The sequence below is a fragment of the Cuculus canorus genome, chromosome 2, assembly GCF_017976375.1.
Source record: "Cuculus canorus isolate bCucCan1 chromosome 2, bCucCan1.pri, whole genome shotgun sequence".
In the NCBI taxonomy this organism is placed as follows: domain Eukaryota; kingdom Metazoa; phylum Chordata; class Aves; order Cuculiformes; family Cuculidae; genus Cuculus; species Cuculus canorus.
In genome coordinates, this window is record NC_071402.1 from 54001371 (window position 1) to 54016849 (window position 15479).

The window sequence follows — 15479 nt, forward strand, 5'->3', positions numbered from 1 at the left end:
TATCTAGTGCCTCATTATATTCTCATTATGAGTTTGGCAATGTCCACTGCAAGGTACTCCACAGGATTACAGGGGACTTATTTCTGTGGCTGCAGCAGATGATCTGTGAGAATGTCTCAAGTGAACTGAAACCATTCCATTTGAACCCTTTTTCCTCTAAGGAAAAAAACAAGCTGAAGAGCTTTCTGGAGTCTTTCCCTCTGTGATTGTTTCACCCACGGTTGACAGAAAGACTTAGTCCAAAATATGAGTTTGGAGTGCCAGGACCATCTTGTCCTTTGAACCTGGCAGTGGGTGCAATACTTGCACACCCAAAAGAGCATTCATTTCCTTTTGCCTCTAATAGTGTGTTCCTGGGTTGTATAGGGAACATTGACAGGGTCCACATTTGCATCTGCCCAAGAGCTGCAAGTGCATTGTTGGAGATTCCTGAAGAGGATTCAGGGTAAGTTTATGGATGTCAGCAAACTTGGCTGTGAGGACTTAAGATGTAGATCTTCTACATGGGCCTGATGAGGGAATAGTGCCACCTTTCCCAGAAGGACAGGCATGTCAGCAGAGTTGAGGTTCACCTCAGCATTGAAGGAGAAGCTGTGTATTACCTGCTTCTCTGGAGCATGAGCCTGTATCCCGATCATGGAGTCCAAGCTTGGTTTAGCCATACCTCTGCGTTTCTTAGGGGAAAGGGCAATGTGGATTTTGTTGCCTGTCAGACTTCAAGGAGGATTTGGATGATGCTTTTAGTTATATTGTTTATTTTTATGTAGTCCTGCGAGGAGCAGGAAGTTAGACTCAATGATCTCAATGGATCTCTTTCAACTTGAGATATTCTCGGTTTCTATGACCTTACTGCAGGACTGTGGATCCCACCTTACCCATTTGATGCTAGTGTTGAGAATCCCTCCAGTGATGCCAAAGAGCCTTTCTATCTTAACTGAAATAGTGATGACCAGTCTTTGTAGTTAGCCTCAGCCGGTGTTGGGAGAACAGTAGAGCATCCCACAGGCAATTTTGTGTCTGACATCAGATATAACTCTAGGTGATTTGTAACGTGGGATCTGCTGGAGGGTTTTGTGAGCATGCTGAGGGGTTCAGGTGTGCTGTATGGTGCATGCACATTTTGCAGACACTGGGTGAATGTGTGACTGTGTCACTTGTGCTAAAGTCTGGATTGTAATGTCCCGATCTGGGTTTGGAGTGAATTAGTAGAGGAGCTTCCAGTTTCCTGTCTTCTAAAAGGAGATGTTTTTTTATGCAAAAGAACTGCTCTGCGAACCAGCAGTCAGTAGAGATGAGAAATGTGCTTCAGAGACTCTGGCACTCTAGTTCTGAAACAAAATACAAACGAGGACAGGGAAATTTTTATAGAAGAAACCTTGACTCTGACTAGTAAATTTAAGGTAAATTAACATGTTAATAAAAACACAGGCAAGCTCTGACAATTTTAAATGTTATTGATATCAGTAATAATCTGTGTCAAATTGCTAACATTATGGTACATCTAACTGATGTCTGAATAATATGGATATTTGGACACAGAAATACAAAGATAACCTTTGTAGTCCACATTCTCCTTGAGACCTGTCATCTGGACCATTCACCCGTATTTGTAAGTGAACCCTTACATGCTTGAATGGGGTAACTTGCACTTTAGCAAGTTACCACGTTTGAGCTGTTTTATAATAGACACCCTAGTCTGCCTCTAATGGATTCCGCATGCTCTCTTTGCCTCTGGAAATACAGAAATTTGTACATAATCGCTCTTTCACTGAGGAGTATAGTAAGTTATTTTCTTTGTGTTTGCTGCATGTAGTCTGAAATAATACCTGGTTAGATATTGCAATTTAGCTGATGTGCCAAAATGTCATATGATAAAGTAATATCTCTGATGGTCCAAGGAATTAGTGTAAAATGGTGTAACTTCACTGATTTCACTGTAGATAACCTTATTTGTTCTTGAGGAAGCTTTATCTCCATTTTGACAGCTTGTGGTCAATTGTCTCCATTTTAATTACCTCCATCCTCTCAGAAATCTGTGATGCAGTTTCCTCACTTGCCTGGTGACACTTGCAATTTCTTATTGTTTCTGAAGTCTTTTCATCTATTTCCATACTTTTTCTTCTTCAGAAAGTCTGTTTTTGGGGGAAGCAGGAAGTTAGTTGCAAGCAGCTGGGAGAAGGGCAGGAAGAGGAGAGAAAGGGTGTACGTGGACTTTGTGAGAATGTGCGTCCAAGTTAGGTGAGAGCACAAATGATTGCATGTATGGTGGGAGAATGCAGAGGACCCATCTGACAGGTGTCCATCACCAGATCTGTTTCCTAAGCTGCTAATATTAGTTTGGTTCAAAAACTCCAGCCTCTTTTGAGTGCAAGTCCATGTATTTCACCCATAATGTCCAAAATGTACAAGACTTCCTCCCAGGGATTTTCTAAGGCTGTCTGACCTTATTGAACAAAATTGAGAAAAGTCTGCTCAGAAGATTTTTAAGGAATGATAAGTCTCTTTTTAATTTTTCATATATGAAGATTGTTAGTTTCCTGATGAGTAATCTTCAGGAAAAGGTGCAGCGTTAGTAGGTGAAGGGACAACACAATGTAATCGTGCAGTTTTCTTTGTTGTGTTTTAAATGATGTATCCGTGTAGGCACCTGCATGTTTGTGAGTGCCTTATAATTCCGTTCCATTAGTAGGACACCTACAAAGTGTCTAGCTCCTAATGAAACCAAAATGTGCTACAAAACTCAGAAGACAAATTATACAGGAAGACATTTCATTGTTATAATATTTATACAATTCTGGATGCTTAAAAACACAGTGGCGTTGGTCGATTTCACTGTCGATTCGTGAAAAACTTAAGCAAAATAACTCCCACTAATGGTAGGTGATTAGAAATTAGATTGTGTAGTGTGGAGTGAATTTTAATCCAACTTCTGAAGATATTTTGTTTAAACCATGTATTATTAACACACATATGCAAAGCATTCAAAAGATTTAATAATTAACAGTATTTTATTATTGCAGCAGCAGTTATCCAAGCTTGTTAATACCTTTCATGTTGGGTTTCCATTTAGAAATGACTCTTTAGAAGTACAGTTTCTGAACAAAATAATTAATTTCTATTAGTGTACACTTTTCTTTTTTACTAGGTAATTATTTGTGTAGGTTTCACCCCATATTAAAGCTGTACTGCATATATAAATCACAATGATAACCTGCATGTAGCAATGCTAATTGTCGTTTAATTACTGCTTATTCAAACTTAAATTTTCAAGTATTTTGGTGATTAAGGGTGTATTTAATTCCATAATTAATGGTCTTCTAAATGCTAATGCTTAACATCCGCCTTTGACTTTAGGGTGTGTCAATGTTGCAGTCCAGTTACTGATTACAGTATAGTTGCAGTAACATAGATTCAAGCTGCCAAACACCTTCTGAGGGTCAAAGATAATCAGCACAGCTTGTTCTTTTCTGCTGTGCCTCCTGGTCTCCAAGCTATTTGTTTCAAAGTTGCTGGGATATTTTTACAGGAGCTAGTCTTATTTCTGTATTATAAAATCCCTTTAGGAGCGCTCCCCTGAGGGAGCATTGACTTCCTCTTTTTATCATTGGTCACAGGAGAAATTGTTTGCTTTACTGAGCTATTGTATACTTGGTGCATCTGAAGCAAGAGCATCAAGGAGTTTATCATGCTTTAGAGACAGCTTGCAAACAAAACAAGGCCTCGCATAATTACTAAGACCTTCGCCCTCCTCCTTACTTGAATAGAATAGGATGTACACAGAAAAAGACTGTCAAATGCTGTGTAAATTTCTGTGGGTAGTGTTGAGCTTGGTTTTAGATTCTTGGGGAGCAGTCTCAGTAGGTTGAGAGGATCTAAAACTGGTGCTTTTGTGATAAAAGTAAGTCCTGAAAAGACTGCTTCACAAGCGAGGAGAGGGTTGGGGGGGGGGGGTGTGTTTTTTCTTTTTGATTTTTTTTTCTTTTTGATTTTTTTCTTTTTGATTTTTTTTCCTCGTTCAGATCTTTTTCCTCATAGGAAAATCCGTTGATTTATTGATTTTCTTATTTTATTTTTTTGGAGGTGGATTTTTTTTTTTCCCTTTTCCCCTAGATTAGGCAATGATTCTCAGAACAACTAGTAGTATTTTAAACATCTTCTACGGTTTTGAAGTGCTGGCGATATTGGAACTTTGCAGTATGTGGAATGCCACTACTAGGTTGAGTCTGATGAGGGGCTTGTGTTTCCAGCTCCCTACCCTGCAAGTAAGTAATTTGGCACAGCACCGTTGTATGTTACATACTGTCCCCCTATCAGTTTTTATATTTTGAACTATTTGCTTTGTACTTTGCTGGGAGTCAGGCATGGCAGCACTGAGCTGAAACAAATCTTGCTTAAATAAAACAACAAATACTGTAGTTTCAAAATCCAGACACGGAATTTAAAGGATTAAACATAGCTCTCAGTGGAATAATGATATTCTCTGTGCTACTGCACCTTCTTTAAGCATAAATTCCTGTGAAGCTGGGATGAGAAAACGGGATAAGAGCCTGGCAGTAACTCCTGGCCTTTTTTAGTAAAGACACAAAGAGAGTTACATGGTATCCCTACACACTGAGATGAGATTTATCCTTTACCATTCTGACACCTTACATTGTAAATTAGGAGTTTAGGGAATAAGAAGCAGTAGATCCAACCTACCTTTTCAAATCTGGACTTAAACTTTTGTACATGCTTTACTTGGAGTTTGGCTCATGCAATGTTCTTTAGGTATCAGCAAGGGCAGAAAATTAAGCTTCTTGTGCAGTAAAGGTCTGGCTCACACTCACATGTGTTGTATGTGTAGCGTTCAGCTGCATGCATACAGTTCCTGAACTGTACTTTGAACTCAAAAAAAACTTTGAAATGCATATTGCATTTTGATTCACAACCTTGCGTCAGGCATCTTAAATAGCTCTTCATTGAGTTGAGTGATTTGGGAATAGTTATTTTGAGAAAGATGTACCAGTGCAGACTGGCAGACTGCATACCTGCTGAAACCCCAGCAGTCTAAAAATGGCCAGGGGTAAGCAGGTGTGCAGTTTTGGGTGCCACAGTTTAAAAAAGGTATCAAGCTACTGGAGAGTATCCAGAGGAGGGCCACAAAGTTGCTGAAGGATTTAGAGGGGAAGCTGTATGAGGAGCTGCTAAAACCAATTGGTCTGTTCAGCCTGGAAAAGAGAAGACTGAAGGGAGACCTTATTGCAGTTTTCAGATTCCTCACAGGGGAAGGAGGAGGAGCAGGTGCCGATCTCTTCTCTCTGGCAATCAATGATAGGACCCAAGAAGATGGCAGGAAGAGGTGCCAAGGGAGGTTTAGGTTGGATGTTAGGTAAAGGTTCTTCACCCAGAGGGTCGTGGAGCGCTGGAGCAGGCTCCCCAGTCATAGCACCAAGCCTTACAGTATTCAAGAAGCATTTGGACAAAACCCTCAGACACATGGTGTGAATATTGGGGTTGTCCTGTGAACGGACAGGAGTTGGACTCAATGGTCCTTGTGGGTCCCTTTCAACTCAGGACATTCTGTGATTTTATGATTCTAGGTGTACGCTTTTTGTCATATACAGCAGGGTCTGGGTTTTTTTATCTTATCTGTTGTTCCAAAACCAAGAAAGCTCCTGGGCCTTCAGTAGAAAAAGATAAGACAACAACCAATTTAAAAACAGAACGAGAAGAATAAGATTTAATAAGTCTTAATGTCAGGAGCTCAGTCTTCAGAGTTGCTCACTCATGAGAGGTTTTTTTGGAGTCTTAGGTTGGCAGCAGCCACCAAAATGTTTTTCAAAGTTCTTGAATGCATGTGTGGGTGCTGAACGGTGGTTGTGTAGAAGTGAGAGATGTGAGGAGAAATGACATCAAACAAATGCCCAGCCAGGGAGACCTCACCACGTTTTAGGCAGCCCAAGTCAGTAAGCTGTGACTGGTGTCTGCATGGTCTGGGAAGGACCAGGTCAGGAACCTCCCTTCACTTGGCTTTGATGAGGCAGGAGTCGCTATGATTGTGCCCTGGTGATGAAGTGCATAGTCGTAGGCTGCATCAAAAGGGGGAGAAATACTCAGCCCCCAGGGGTACAAGACGTTGCCATTTTTCTGGAGGGAGGCTGTTCCCAGCATCTTGCAAAATTTAGTCAAAGAAAGACACTCTGTGTGGTAAAGCACAGCAGGTGGGGAGGAGAGTGCAATGCGTGTTGCGGGCAGCGTGCGATTCATCACTGCCCACTTACTGGTGGTGCAAGGGAGCAGGATTGCAGCCTGATGTTAAGTAGCTTTCTTAGTAGTCCTTTCTCTTTCTTGTTCTGACAAGGTGCTATTTTTAAGTCATGTGAAGCAGAGAGTGTTTATATTAGGTACAATCCACCTTTTGACTAAAAGTGTTGTAATTTTGCAACAACAAAGACAGGAATTTACGGAGTAAGGTTGTGTGGCAACATACCCTGTTTATTTCTATTGTTCTTTGGAACAGACAAGTTATCTTAAGTCACACATTTTCAGCAACACGCATTTATGTTGGTGAGCAGACCTCCTTTCTTTGTTCGTACGTAGCAAGGGGAAGTGGCAGGAATGAAAAGCTAATTTTGCTCTCCACTGAAGCAGGGAGGATCAGGGACAGTGCAGCACTAAGCTGCTTCCCTGGTTCCTGTTTGGCAGGCTTGCAAGGGGGAGAATGCTGTAAAACAGCTCTCAGGCCAACATTCAGCAGAGTTTTTCCTGAGTAAATGATTCAGGATTTTAACTGGTTGTTTCCGGACTGATAAGGTGTCAGAATAATAGGCAAAAAATCCAAGGGCTGCCCAGTCTGACGTTGCTGGAGTATTGTCTCTAGTTTTGCTGGGGTCTTTTCTATTGCCTGCAGGTGTTGCGTCAGCTGTGAGGAAAGGCAAAGTTTGGAGGTGGGAGTAAAAATATTAACTTTTAGAAGACAAACAACTTTTCAAATGTGAAATGATGGAAAAAATTATATGAAATAACTTTCTAGGTTTCATTTCTGGTGAAATTAGTAGCAAAACTGATTCAGATTTCTGAAGTCTTTACATCCCTAATATAAACTTTTCAATGAATAAATAACGTACCAGAAGTGTTTCCAGACCCATTTCTCTTCACCCTCTTACAGTGTGCAGCACACTTACTAGGACTTCCAAAAACATGTCGTGTGTACAATAAAATCCTTTTTTTAGTGTAAAAAGAGAAAATGCTTAGTTAAGCAGATGTTTTAGTCCATAATCTTAATCTATTAATTTAAATAAAACAAAATACTGGATTAAGATACAGCAGTTGATAGTATTTCACAGCCTGTAAACAGAACAGGAATTATATTTCTATATGTGGAATAGATGTCATGTTCTTTGATATATGAAGTAAAAGACCCATCAGTAATGTCTCTGACGATGGTATGTCACTACTGGCTGTAGTGTCTCTTCTCATTTACTAAAAATCGCATATTTTATGTCAGAGGAGACTAAAACTTACGATCACTAAAGCTGCCATCAACTTGGCTATTGCCACTAAAAGTGGAAGTGTGATTAAACTGACAATATTTCAATTTATGTTGCTTTCCTTTGGAACATGCCTGTTTAATAATTGTATTTACAATAACTGTAATTTAATAGAATGCCCAGTGGATGGTTTCTTGGTACATTGCCTAGCTTAGTTTGTAGTAATGGCATTTTTGGTATGTTGTCTAGAGATATGGCAGGATATTTTAGATTACTCATTGAGTCTTTCTATGTTGTCATAAGCAAGTCCAATTCAGTTGTTCCAAGGTTGTAGTTTCTGCCTGTGAACTAAAGGAACGAGTTTGTGTTTAGAATCTACAACCTTCTTGTGTCTATGAGTATATTGAAATAATGAAGTACTTAAAACCCCTCAGAGATCCTGTAGCTAAGCTCATCTGTTCTGAATTATAGAAACTATTTTGAAATCTTCTACTGAGGTATTGCATATGTTTTTGTTTTTTTTTCCTAGAACCCAAGTATTTGGTTTTGCTGGCAGTCAGGTAATTCTTTGGAAAAGACACTTTTATGCAACTTCTTTCAAAAATAGTTCAAATACCCATTATCTGGCAGTAATATATTTAGCAGAAAACTTCTGACTGGTTTGACTGGCAACTTCAGAGGTGTGCATGTGCTAGTTCCTCCTGGGGTTTTCTAGAATTCAGCATATCTGAAAGTGAAGAACCTGAAAAAAGAACTCCTCTGCTCTGCAGTGATAGGATCATGGGTCAGGTAGACCTTTCAGATGGCTTTGCGCAGCTATCTCCTTATGCTGAGTGCTCCAAAAGAGAGGGAGGATTTTGTGGTTTCAATGACTAAGCATCACCACAAGTGCTGCAGAGCAGACGCGAGGGAATGGGTCCACTGCTAGAAAGGAGCTGGACTCAGGAACTGAATTCAGAAACACAGGGATCAGGGATCAAGAGGAATCAGACAGATGAGGTCCTCACTGGATGTCAGCCATCGCAGAAGAGAGCAAGACCCTCATGATCTTTCAGGTTTATACAGAGTATGATGTATGTGGGGTGGAATAATCTGTTTGTCAGGTTAGGATCACTTGCCCTATTCACCCTTCCTCGCATGTGCAGCTCTTTTTCTTTTGCACCATCTTTTTCTTGAGGGTGGCCTTGGCTAAGTATAAGCATTGTGTTCTGCGTTATCACTTTTAGAGAAGAACACTGTCTCAAAAACACGCAGTTAGTTTTCAGAGAAATGAAATTACATACAGCAACTGGGTCACAAAACTGGCTCTAATTTACCTCAAACTACAACAGTAACTCTTCAGGAAATGGAGCAGTCTCCTTCTTCTTCCAAGGGCACCAGCATAACTAATTTTCTCAGAGAGCATAACACAAAATGAGAACGTACAACTGTTTGTCACATCTGTTAATAGAGATAAATGCTTGTTCTTTCTTCAGTGTTCAGTGAATTGAAAACAGGAGCTGCATTCTGGGTCTTGCATCACTGTCAAAACTTAGGGTTACTTGTGCACATTACCTATCCCTCTGTATTTCCATTTCAAGGCTGTTGAGATGAGAGTAAGAATGATCATGGTTGGAAAAGCTCTTTCAGTTCTTTGAATGAAATTTATTCCTTCCTAAGTTCCTAAGACCAATTCCACGACGAAATTTTCTTCTTTGCAGGGAAGACATGCTTTGAAATTTTGAATGGTCTTGCTCTGGATGCTCTACTGAATGCTGGGAGCCAAATCCATGCTCTGCCCATTCTGTTGTTGTGAATCAGTATTATCAACTTTAAGCACCATTAGAGTGCCATCAAGCATTTAGAAGGCCACAGGCTAGGGCTTGTGACTGAGCAATTTTTTTTTTTTTTGCAAAATTGTTTCTACAAAACTTATTTGGTGGCTTTTGAACTTTCTTCATTGTTGTTTTGTGTTTTCTTGTTGCTGCCTGGTTCATCAAGGGGCAACATTGGCACTCTTGGTTGAAATTTTTGTATAGACATGAGGCAGAACTAGAATGAAAAGTAGGTTTTTTTCCCTCTCAGCCATGTAGAGTTAAAGCCACATGTACAGTGATTTCACTCGAGTGAGACTGAGAGGGAGAAATAAGTGTCAAGGAAGCATCCACAAAATGGACAACTAGTCTCTCAGAATGAAGATTTACTTAGTACTCCAACAAGCCAAAGTAAACCAACCAAAAATGCTTAGCACTCTGACAAACCAATGTAGACCACAAGTTCGGATGTCAGGCGGGAATATTACTACACAACCAACTTTAAGAATCCTTTTATCTTGTGAACAATCCTTTAGAAGGATGACCCAAAACGTGCGCAAAACTCACCTATAAGATGAGGGCACTCAGTCCCAGGGAAGTTACCTTGGGTGGCATCCTGGTCCAAGGGCAGGTTGCCTTCTGTTCTGAGGAGGACCAACTCAAGTCAGATATCTAGTGGGGCTCTGTTTATAATCAGTCTGGTCTGTGGTCAGTTCTGATTGGCTGAGGGCCCATATCTTCCGGGGCTGTGAGCTTGGCAACAGTAACCATAAGAACACAAAAGAGGCAAGGTGAGCATCTGAAAAAGGTAATCAGATTTCAATAGCCAGAAAGCCCTGGTCTTTCTTGGGTCTTTAGCAAGCCCTGATTTTGTCAGGTCTTTGTCAGAGTGGGTGCATGTGCCACAGAAGTGGATAGGGTTTAGGAAGATGATATCTGGGGGAGACGAATGGGATTGGTGTCCTCGGATAGAGCAGTGAGAAGGATGGGAGAATGCAGAGGCAGGAGATGGTTAAGAATTTGCTCACCTTAAGGTTTGTTTTAAAACCAGAATGGGTACTCTGCCAGTGTTTATTCAGCACCAGGAAACTGATATAATGTTGCAGGGCTGTATGTTATCCTTGTGACATGTTTGCATTCTGTATCTTTCCCTTTCTGCTGAAATAATTGCAGTGAAGGATGTGGTAGGTAATGTCCTTCTGCATCTGTTCCAAGGTCAAATACAACATATGTGTGAAAAATAGTTTTTAAACTTTGTCTTCCATGGCATACTTCTGAGACTAGTTACAAAAGGCAGTGGGAGTTAACTTTCGAAGCAAAAGGGAAGCATTAAAAAAAAAAAAAAAACCAAAAAAAACACAGCCTGGATTTGAGCGTAAACTTCTTGAACATTGGTTTGGAAATGTATCTGCTAATGTTATTGGCATATTTTCTTCTGTTCCACATAAATGTTCTTGGGATGTTTAAAGCTAAGGCTGCCAAAGTTTGGAGAGGTTTACTTTTGAGTATACTTAATTCAAACTATACGAACAGTCCATTTATTTTGTGACCTATTTATAGCCATTAAATGAACTGTGGCAAATGGATCTGCTTTACTTAATTCACTACATTTGGTGGAAGATTAAGAGCATGGAAAATACATTCATAAAAATAAGTGTCTGATACTGTGTGAATTACTGTATACTGCAGAACTGTCATTTTTAAAATAAAATTAGGAGTTTATTCTGCAAGTTAAAGAATTGAAAATAGAATGATTATTAGGTAACTGGTAGCTACTTTGGTAGACCAAATATTGGGGGCATTTGGTTATTTCTCACTGTATGCTATAAATGGTGACAACTCTAAATCCCCAGGAGTATTAAAACATGAAAAAATGTTATTTATGTTCATTTCAATGATAAAAACAAGATATTTTGAGGTTTTTTTAGTAGTATTTTGTTCTCAAGCTGTTTTCAACGTGTTAAAAGAGCTGATGTATTTTTCCATAACACAGTATTTTTGTATTTCTGTGTTACAAAGCTGCTAACTGAAGTTCTCTTTTTGCTTTGCAGGTTGTTTTTGAAGTGGTCACTTCAGGTCACCCAGGATATGTGGCTATTGATGAAGTGAAAGTTTTAGGACATCCATGTAGTAAGTACCAATCCACTATTTTAAAGCCAGCCCTCTGAAATGAATGTGTCACTATGCTCCAATAAAAGTGCAGAAAAAGATATGGAAAATGTCAGAAAACAATGTCACTGCTATAAATACAGGCTGAGTATGTTCAGCCTGTTGCTAGCACTTGAGCACTTGCACCTTTTAAAGACTTCTCGTATATGCACCATGTGTACAGCATTTGACATAAGCCCTGGAGCCTAACCGGGCCATCTAATGACCCCTTCAGAACAAAAGTCATCAAGGTTTGTTCACCAGTTTTCTATTGCCATCAAAAATTCAGTGCAGCCACAGGCTAAGGCAGCAGTGAGAACAGATGAACAACATGAGAGTTAAATGTACGTGATGATTTTTTTCCAAGGCTTAGGAAGAAGAAAATTCAGAAAGCTGGATGAGGGCTGAGACTTTGCTAGTAACGCAGATGTAATTGAACAGATTACTTAAATGATTATTTCACATATTTGGTATTTGTTAAATAATGTGTATTAAGATCATACATGGAAGTGTAAGTCTTGGTGCTGTCTTGGTGAACAAATGACTGAGTGGGTAAAAAGACACCAATTCTGTGTAACTGTTCACCTTCTTCTTAAGCTATATTGGTCTTGTATGCATTCTTTGTGGCTTGTAAGTAAGAGCTGCAATTTAAAATAAAAAGTGTTTTATTGACTAGTACCAGAGCATCTCATAAAAAAGTTTTTACTGTTAGTGGCAATATAAGGCAGAGACGTTTCTTCAAATACAGAGACAGTTATGCAGAATCAGCAGCTGTTATTTCTGAATCACTTAGTTATAATAAACACAGTAGGCTGTCACATTGTTAGGCAGTATTTGCACTTCTGCATTTTGAATTTATCTCTTTGGTTCACGTAGGGTTTTCTTATACCGACTTTGAGAGGTTTGATGTTTGCATTTGCACCAAACAGTCCTCAAAAAACCTGTGGAGGCTAAGTTATACCCCACAGTGTGTAGCGTTTTTACATGCCAGTGTTGAAATGCAAAAGCTTTAATGAAAAGTTCTTTGATGAAGTAATTAAAATGTTAGAAATTAAGACATCAAACCAGCTACACTGTCTGTAAGAAAATTTTAAAAGTGTGAAAGTTGGAATAGAACTGTCATGTGTCTTAAACTTTGCAAGACTCGTGTCTGTTGCCAGGATAAATACTTTTGGAATTATTAACTCTTTAAACAGAAATTGAAATGGGATGAATATTTACTAGGCAGTTGACTGAGTAGTATGGACAAAGACCAAATGGAAAGGAAGTTGTAAGCATGTAGAACTGAAAGGGATGATCTGTATAAATGTTTGTACATCTCAGTATGTTTGTTTGTTTGAAAAACCTAATGCCCCGTCCACTTAGGCCATACCTGATAATTCAGAAAGGCTAGTTTTCCAGAGTTTAGGAAGACTGAGAAAAAAAAAAATCAGTGGGGTAAAAGCAGATATATGAAATAAAAGTGACTGAATAAGGAGGAACTCATTGAATAGTTTTAGTGGATAGTCAGATGTTAATAGTTCAATAGACAAAGAAGAGGATGACTGTCCTAACAAAAAGTGTTTAAGAAAAAGAAGCAGTATGTCTTATAAATTTGCTGTAAGGACAGTTAACATGAAAAGAATTTTTCAATATTTAAGTATATATTTGGGCTATTATATTCCTTTTCTTCCCTCTTATACTGCCTTGCACTGGATATTAAGCAACTTTTTCTTGAATTCTGTTTGCTGGTTATTTATAAATTCCTTAAAACTGCAGTTTATCCCATCGATAATATCTTAAAAGAAAATGTCATCAACAGTTTAAATGATTGTGATGCTGTGCCAGAAAGTGTAGGTTCAGTTTGCCAGTTTATTGCTAGTACTAACATTTTCGTGTCTGAAAGCCGTTTTCAGAGCCTGGCTTATCTGCTAGTATAGACAGTGCAAAAAGTCCCCTTGCCTTCAGTAGGATTGAATGGTTGGGGAATACTGCCTTTTCAAGGATAATTTTCTGTATTAAATTTCTGTTTTATTGCATCATTGGTTGACTCTTCCCGGTAAAAAAAAAAATACACATGCCATCTATCTTCCTTCATTGGGCATAATTGTTCTTTGAATACCTACTTCATTCGTTAGGTTACTTGTAGGTGTATTGCTTTAATTTTTACTGGGAGTGTTTTCTTTTTTAAAATGAAAAATAAGTATTGGTATGGAGAATACATTGTGTTTTGTTTTATTCTGCAGTGTTGTTGAGAAGAACTGTATTTAAAGAATACTGCTGTAGTTGGTGAGAAGTATTATGCTAGTATTTTAGGTGTTTGATGTGCTACATTTCTAAAGCATCTCCTTTATAGATACTGTACCTAGTTAAAAAGGAAAAAACCTGTTTCCCTCATCATCACTCAACTTGTTACTGTTTTGTCTAGTTCGTAGTGTAAGTATCTAATAGTTTTGGGTTTTTTTCAAAACATAATTAGTTTCCAATATGATCTTTATTAATAGAATGCTACTGCAAGAGGGATGCTGAGCTGAGATAATCTACACAGCAGGAAAGATTAATTGGTACCCTTCTGTTATGGAAGTAAACCAACCTAAAATCTAATGTGTAGTCAGTGATTTGAACCTTCTAAAGCAGGGCTATTGAATTTGCTTGGTGTATTATCCATAGCCAGTACTTCCATGTTGCATAACTTCACTACTTTATCTTCTTCCAACAGCAAAAACTCCCCATTTCTTGCGTCTTCAGAGTGTGGAAGTCAATGCAGGACAATTTGCCACTTTTCAATGCACTGCTAATGGTGGAACAGAGTCAGGTGACAGACTCTGGTTACAGGTAATTTCTTTCTTTACTAATGCACTGAGATCTGGGGGCAGGGGAGTTCATCACTTTGAATGTAAAACATGAAAAATGATAGGGCTGTCTGTTTTTATAGCATCTTTGAACTGCTACATAGTAGGTGTTCTGTTGTAGAAAATGATACTGGAAGATTTTGCTCCTTTGTTCCAATGGGATGCCTTATTAAAAATAAAGGTACTTGTTTTGTAATGTGTGGAAATCCTATAGGCTAATTCCCCAAGGAAGTGCACATGATCTTCTTATAATATCTGTGCTGGCTAACTGCAACTTTATTCCCACTGATTTTCTTGGCTTAACTCTTATCTCTGTTTAGTATGTTCACCTAAAGTTGCATTCTTACTTCTCTCATACTGGAGAAGACCAGTATGGCAGTAAAACCTGACATTCTGTATTACAGAGCCAAGGAATCTTACCTATATTCCCTTAGTCCATTATTTTTTAATTATTAAGTTACATAGCTTCTAGATAGGTGTTAGATCTTGGTTTAAAGTTGGACTGTCTCCAACTCCTTTGCTTTCAGTAAGGCGGTCTTCCCTTATCCATATGCATAACCTTGTATGAAAAATATGCATCTTAGTTGATCTCCTTTAGTAATGGGGGTACAAGTTTAACTGCTGTCTTGCTGCTGTCATTTCAGAGCTCTTTGTTCTCTACACAATCAGTAGTTTGTATCAGAACTTTGCATTAGGGATATGCCAACCTCCAGATCTTTATGATTTCCATACTTTAAAACCAACATGCTACAACTGAGGCTTCGTGAGAAGGAAATAAGGATACCTAAAACAGTGCCTAAGGAGATCAGTCAGATGAAACTGCAGTGTGTGGAGAAGGAGGGATAGGAGAAATTGCAGCAATAGTAACAAATGGAACTTAAAGATTATTTTCTCGATTTTTGTTGTTTAAACAATTTCAGACTTTTACTGTAGATTTCCTTTCACATTGCACTTGGTACAATGCTTTCATCAAGTATTTAAGAAATTATTCCTTTTTATGTGGCAGGTTAATCAGCTGAGTATTTATAAGAAAACTAGCACACAAGCAAATAAGTAAAACCGCTTGAAAAGCAAAGAACCATGTTTGTCTATATGTGAATGATAAACTGTTACGTCTATCCTGAGAGAGCCTGATCAAATACAGTAGAAGGCAATGGAAATTTCTTTTATTTTTATTTAGGTTTGCATGGGTATTTTCAACCTCTGTGCTGGTATAAGGCTGGTATTTCTCTAACAGT

At 38.7% G+C, this 15479-nt stretch overlaps 1 protein-coding gene across 13 annotated transcripts in view; it reads left to right on the top strand.

Moving 5' to 3' along the window:
• The window catches only part of PTPRM (protein tyrosine phosphatase receptor type M), a 480321-nt gene that overhangs the window by 154742 nt on the left and 310100 nt on the right, over window positions 1-15479 (top strand). For all 13 annotated transcript variants that reach the window (XM_054057714.1, XM_054057715.1, XM_054057717.1 and 10 more), the window contains exons 4-5: window positions 11314-11392; window positions 14109-14224. In XM_054057714.1, the coding sequence (XP_053913689.1) occupies window positions 11314-11392; window positions 14109-14224 (195 nt within the window). The remainder of the gene's footprint in view (window positions 1-11313; window positions 11393-14108; window positions 14225-15479) is intronic.